Source organism: Octodon degus, unplaced genomic scaffold (assembly GCF_000260255.1).
Source record: "Octodon degus isolate 3935 unplaced genomic scaffold, OctDeg1.0 scaffold00321, whole genome shotgun sequence".
NCBI lineage: Eukaryota > Metazoa > Chordata > Mammalia > Rodentia > Octodontidae > Octodon > Octodon degus.
The window spans coordinates 388,053-395,059 of NW_004524897.1; the positions used below are offsets into that span (position 1 = coordinate 388,053).

Here is a 7,007-nt window from a genome sequence, read left to right on the forward strand (position 1 = left end):
CTGCTATAAACATAGGCACACATATATCCCTATGATATGATGTTTTCAGATACTCCGGGAAAATTCCCAGTAGAGGAATAGCTAGTTTAAATGGGATTTCCAGTCCAACTTTTGCTACCATGTTCTTATAGTGTTTTTGAGTATATTGTTCTGCATCATTTTCTTACTGGCTACTCTAGATACGACAGTATGTACACATAGTCTAATCACATAGACATAAAACAGTCTAGTTGTACTGACATTTTACCACTTCAGGTGAAGTGTAGAAATCTTATTTCTACTAGGTTCAATTGACTGCCCTTATTTTTTAAGCATAATTGTCTCAAAAATCTTGTACATTGAATATAACATCATATAGAGTTATAATTTTTGTTTCCAGCATTCAATATGATCTAAGAAATGCAGGGCAAATTGAATAGTATATTTACTCTTCTTTTCATGTATTTTGATGTTCTTTTTTCCTTTATATGATACTTCAAGTGTTCTGTGTTGTTTCCTTTCTATTTATCTAGCATTAAAGGGTAGGTCTTTTATCAGCAAATTATCTCAATTTTACTTTGCATGAAAATAGTACTTTTTCTTCTTCATCCATCCTCAAAATACATGTACGTTGTTGGCGACACATTCTTTTTCTCTCAGTGCTTGAGAAATGTTATTTTACTTCCTTCTAGTCCCCATGATTTCAGATGAGAAATCTATTGTCAGTTAGGTTGGTGTCCTGTTTGTTTGTTTGTTTGTTCATTTGTTAGACATAGGGTTTCTTTGTAGCTAAGACTGGCTGCAAATTCAAAATCCTGTTGCCTTACTTCCTGAGTGTTGGGATTACATGTGTTTGCCACCATGTGTGGAGACTATGTCCTTTTAAGTAATGCATTTATTCTTTCTACTTACTTTCAGCATTCTATTGTCTTTATTTTTCACAAGGTTAATCACTTTGTTTCTTTCTTTCTTTCTTTTTTGTTTTTTTTTAAATTTTGCAGAACTGGGGATTGAACTCAGACACTTGCCAAGCAAGCAGTTATTCTACTGAGCTAAGTCCCTGGCCCTTACTTTGTTTCTTAGAGTTATTGGATTTGTTTAAGCTTCTTAAATATGTGGGTTTGTATCTTGCCAAATTTTGGTAATTTTTCAATCTTTTTGTGTTCCTAAATACCTTTTCAGTCCTGATCTCTTTCATTTCCTTCTAGAACTCCTACTTTAAAAATGCTACCTCTTTCATTATTGTCCTTCAGATCTCTGAGACTTTTAAAAATTTATTTCTGCCTATTTTCTCTTTGTTGTCCAATAAATTCTAATTACCTGTCCTGAAGTTTACTTATTGTATCCTCCGTCAACTCCAATCAAGTATCCAATCATTCAAGTAAGTTTGTTATTTCTATTTTATCCATTTGATTCTTTTTCATGACTTCTATTTCTTTGCAGAGATTTTCTATTTTCTCATTTGTTTCAAGAGAATTCAAAGGGCTTGCAAAAGCCTTTTTTGATCTTTGCTTAAAAATTCTTTTCAAATAATTTCAATGGCTTAATACTGGCATTTGGGTTGATTGTCTTTCCTCTTAAAGTTGTGCCTCTCCTGGTTTTCCTAGTGACATATTTTTGTTGTATTCTGGACATTTTTTGTATTAAATTTGGAGTATTTGTGTCCTATTTATATCTATTGTTTCTCATTAGTTAATGCCTTTAACTGAGGTATGATGCAAGGGATGGGTGTGCTTATGTTTAGCTTTCGATAGGACTTTATCCATCGTATCCCACCCAAAAATGCAGTACACATGGGTGAAAGGGAAAGTCAGCTCCTCTTTTAACTCCCCTGACTCACTGCATGACACCACTTTATTGCTTCTTGGTGGGGATGTAAGCTTAGTTCCCAGCTGAGGTCTAGTGACCTCAAATCAAGAGAAAGTGGAGTACTTACTTATACTGCTTTTGAAGTAGGGAGCGGCAGAATTTCATCTTCTTATCACACCTCACTGACATAAAGGAAGGGAGGGAGCAGGATATCAACTTCTGTCACATGCCACCTCATTCAACCTGATTGGTGCTGGCTTGACATTAAGGTGTGGCTCCCAACAGTGCACTGCTCTTAGTGAGTTCAATGATAGGAGAATAGCTGACTAACCCTGCTTTCTCCATGCCTCATTTAGTCTTCGTTTCACCAGTGACTATGGAGATCAGACTACTCACTAAACCTTACTGACCGCAGACTGATGGAAATTGGAGCCTTAACTATCCTCAACTTGCATTATCTTGCTCAACATTAATGAACATAGTAGATTCAAGAGGTTAGATTCTCTGCTAACTTCCACTGACACCAGATCAAGAGTGAAGTCCAGTGGTAACTAATCTTACCTCACATGGTATCATGTTGCTCCTGGGTGGAGATTTAAGTGTAATGTGCCATTGGATCCCACTGACAATTTCCTGTTGGGGAACTGAAGCACTACCTGCTCTGCCAGGCAAGAAATTCCTAATTACCTTCCTGCTGAACCTTGCCTCAGCAGGAGCCAGTGCATCAAAGACTAGTTGGATGCTCAGGGTTTTTGATACCTCCTGCAGATGAATTGAAACTCCTTATGGTCTTTTTCTGGTGAGAAAAGCATATTTTCTCACCAATATTACGCATTCAGGGAATGGATTGCTTTGACTAATAACTGGGGAAGGAGAAAGAAAATCCTATCTCCTTGGCCATACTTATTTAGAAAAATGCTAAGAATCTTCCATCATGCTGAGTTAAGATAAGTGGAAGCAAGAGAAGGAGAGAGAACAGATTAGCTATTCTTACAGTAATTCAGTAGATTTCTTAATAAAATTTTATTTGATATATTCCTTCCCTTGGGATAATTTCTAGACAATTTGAATGTTTATTTTAAAACTATCATTACCTGTTATTGTTGTTTTTTGGGAAGCAGGTTTCAGAGCCTCCTCCCGTGCTATCTTCTCCAAGTCCTACTGTGCTGTTTTTGAAATATGACCATACTGCATCCTTTTATTTTTCAGCTCAATAGTAACTCCTGTGATGACTTATAGTCAGCTGGATGGTCAGATAAACAAATGTAGCCTTGAGGAAGAAGATCAAGAAAACTGCTTTCAATACCAGGCTACTCAGGGCAATGCTTGGGATCATAAACTGATTGAGAATGGTGAGAAGGTAAGAAACATTAATAGCTTCCACATATTTTTCTTAAGTCTAAAGCTCCCTGAATTTGGAAATGTTGCATATTTGAGAAAATGATAAGTACATTTAAATAGTTACATTATTTCTTTCTTAGCTCTCTTTAAAGGTTACTGCTTTACATGAAGAAGTGGAAAAAATGAAACTAGAGCAAAAAAGGTAGAACCTAAGATTGCCTTGATTGAAATATTAAAGACCTATATTTCAATTTTCACCTTGTTTATTAACATTAATTTTGTTACTACAAACTCCTTTCATCAGCTCTTCTGTTGACTTATATTATTCAGGTTGGAACAAGAATTAAATTTTATCCTGTATCAGAAGAAAGAGCTAGAAGATCTAGTGACTCCTGCAGAGGAGTCTGTGAAGAACGAGAGTGGGCTTGTTTATCTGCAGCATACAGAAGAGAAGGAGAGGATGTAAGTAACTGATGAAGGCTAAGAAATGGGCCAGAACATAACAACTACTATGAGTGTATTTCAAGAAAAGAAGGGAAACATTGACTCAGAAGGCAGAGAATAAATATTAGTAGAAAAAGCAAGTTCTTAAAGCTGACATTGATCAACTAGTTTGTTTCCTGGATGTCTGAAAATGAAGAAATCATTGCAGCAGTTTCATTTTATAGTATTCTGTTGTTAAGCTGAAGCTTACGTATGTGTGCTGTAAAGTTTTTACGTTTGTCAAGTTCATTGTTGAATTAGAAATACAAATTTTATGTGTGTGGTATCATGGTATTGTGGAATACTTACTATCTCTTATTCATATTTGACTCTTCTAAACCTAATGCTCATACAGATGCTTTAGTGTTAAAATTTTTCCTATTTTAAAGGAAACCTGTTAATCTACAGGTAAACTATATAACCTAGAGATACTTCATTTGTGGAGGTTTTTTTGTTTGTTTGTTTTGGGTTTTTTTGGTTTTTTTGCGGTACCGAGGATTGGACTCAGGACCCTGTGCTTGCAAGGCAAGCACTTATTCTACCGAGCTATCTCCCCAGGCCCGCATTTGTGTATTATTTAGTCTTTGCCTTCTATGACTCTATTGTCAAAGTTCCTGCAGTTACTTTATCACACTAGATCTAAGATTTGGTAATCAGACCAACTTATAAAGTGCTAGGAAACTATATGGATGCATTACATAATCTAAACTGAGACTAAATCAGGCTCATTTTATCAGTGGCTTACTAAACTTAAAGCTGAGTTTTTTAAGATGAGTCTTTGTATATTGCCCAGATTGGTCCTGAACTCTGGGGCTCAACTGTTCCTCTTGCCTCAGCCTTCTGAGTAGTTGAGACTGCAAGAACATATCACTGCATCTGGCTCAGCTTAGTTTTTTTTTTAAACTTATAAATTAACATTTTATAGGGATAATAACTGTAGCAAGTAAAATTAATGAATACTGACCCTAGCTCTATTTTGCTTTTATATTTCAGCTCTTTAAAAATCTATAAATTTTCTTTCTTCATTCTTTCATTCATCTGTTTTCTTTTTTTCATTCTTTCTTTCGTTGCTTTCATTCATTTTATTATGTTTTGAAAACATGGAGTTACATTTTTGTTCCTAGCTATAGTTTATGAAATGATTGAAACATTAATTCCTTTCCAATGTTTTGTAGTTAAATTTATATTGTGATAAGATTTTCACCAAAAACAACAATTTAGGCAACCTACCAGAAGTTTGATATAGAAAGGCAGTAGATAGTTATCAACATGTTCATTGATCAGGTTAAATTTGTACATGCATGCGCACGTGTGAGTGTGTAGTAAGTACTTTCAGTTAAGTAATTTGGCTACTAATCAACTTATTATAAACTTAGATTTATCTTTTATTATCATAAAGCTCATTTATTAAAACATCTTTTATCAAGTATATTCATGTAAGATTTTACTTTGAAAATTTATGTATTCACTATCTGTTATGGTTTGGGTCTAGATGTACCCTCAAAGCCTCACAAAGTTTTAGAAGAGCCTTTTTCAGAGTTGCCTAAATCTAGTGTAGTGCTGGGGTTAAGAGTGGATGATTGCTGGATCAGTCCACTGATTGGATTGGTACCGCCCTAATCCTGACAGAGTAGACATGATATAAGAGGAAAAAGAGACTTGTCTCTTTCTCTCTCTGTTTTTGCTGTTTTTCTCTACCATGACCTGTTGCCATTCTGCCATGCCACCCTGCCTTGGAACCAGCTGATTATGGCCTGAAACCTGTATATACTGTAGGCTAAATAAAACTATAATCTTTAAACTTTGATGTGGGTATTTTGTCTTAGAGAAGAGTAAACAAGATAGGACTTGGTACCAGAGCAGTGGGGCCATTGCTATGAGTATACCTGACCATGTGGTTCAGGAGCCTTTGGGAATGTTTTGTAGGAAGAGTTAGGAATGATTCAGAGATGTCAGCTGAAAAGGTAGAGCTGGAACTCCTTAGGCTGTCTGGTCAGAGCTTAGAAGACCAGAAAGCCAGTAAAGACCAGGCTCAGGATACCTCTGATGGTAAGAAGAACTACACTGAGTATTAGAGTACAGATGGTATGTAATATAGCTCAGCAGAAAGTTTGTCTGCATTTTACTGGTGTCCAGAAACTTAACCTGAGACTGAGATTAAGGGTGGCAGATTACTTAATCTGTCAGAAATTTCAAGGTAGTTTAATATGTAGGTGGTGGCATGGATACTGTTGGAGGATTTTAGCCAGATTTATGTTGAGTATCAAGAACAAAGCCCAGCAGAATGATTTAAAACATTGTGAGTCTGAACAGAAAGGAAGCTTCAGTAAAACTATGAACTGCAAAGACAGAGCAGAGGCGACCTTGCTTGCTGAGAAGCAACAGGACAATAGAAAGATGGCCTTCTGGCATCATAAAAAGCAACAGGACTCCACCCTTTGCAACCTCAAAATTACAACCATGAAAGACTGTGCCTTGAGCAGAAAGCCCCAGTGCATCATTTTCCAGAATCGTGGCAACATAGAGTATTTGTTCCTCAGAATTGGATCCAGAATATTCAATAATCCAAACACTCAACCCCTACACCTAAGAGAGATGGAAGCCTGGATACTATTCTATCTGGTGCAGACCTTGGAATCATCCATGTGGCACTGGCTTTAGGAATATGCAGAATGAAAGAGTTTTAGAGTTAAGAAAGCCTCTGCCCCAATTTCTGAAGGCCTAGAAGGCCAAGCAATGTGTCACTGAGAGGGCAGTGTGTGAAGCTGTGAGTGGAGAGCCAAAAGAGCAATAGAGACCCCACAACCTTGGCGAAGCCAGGAACATAGATCACCTGACAAAGACTGAGAAGAGAGAGCAGAGTGAGCTCAAGAGAGAAGCCATGGAAGCTACAAGCACCAGAAGTGCAATAGGGGCAGAGTCAACCAAGCCCTTTGCAGTTCACATCTTGCCATAGATTGCTTTGGATGTTGTACATGGAACTACAGCAGGACTTAATGTTTGCCCTCTTGGATTTTGGATGTTAGAAATGTTTGACTTTCTTTTCATTTGTTCAGGGGCCTATGCTAAAAGTTTGCCTTAAGTCTTGGAGGAGACTTGAGACATAGACTTTTCAGCAATGTTGAACTGTTAGGATTTCAGCAAATTTAAGAGATAGACTAAATGATTTCTGCATAGGAAAATGTAGAGGAGTCTTTGTGGATCCAGTGGCAGAATGTTATGGTTTGATATTCCCCCAAAGCCTCATGTACTTTTATTTATTTATTTATTTTTAATTTTTTCCCACAATTTTATTGAGAAACAAATAGCAATGATACAGTTTCAAATCAAATTGGTAGGACAGTTTCAATAATTAACACATTGCATACATTCTTCCTAGTGGTTAATTGCTGTAC

The 7,007-nt window shown here is 36.5% G+C and overlaps 1 protein-coding gene across 1 annotated transcript in view; it reads left to right on the forward strand.

The window, feature by feature from the left end:
- Positions 1–7,007, forward strand: part of Nup62cl (nucleoporin 62 C-terminal like) — a 112,609-nt gene that overhangs the window by 59,168 nt on the left and 46,434 nt on the right. Inside the window, exons 5-7 of the mRNA XM_023708002.1 lie at positions 2,998–3,148; positions 3,270–3,331; positions 3,460–3,591. Of these exons, the coding sequence (XP_023563770.1) occupies positions 2,998–3,148; positions 3,270–3,331; positions 3,460–3,591 (345 nt within the window). The remainder of the gene's footprint in view (positions 1–2,997; positions 3,149–3,269; positions 3,332–3,459; positions 3,592–7,007) is intronic.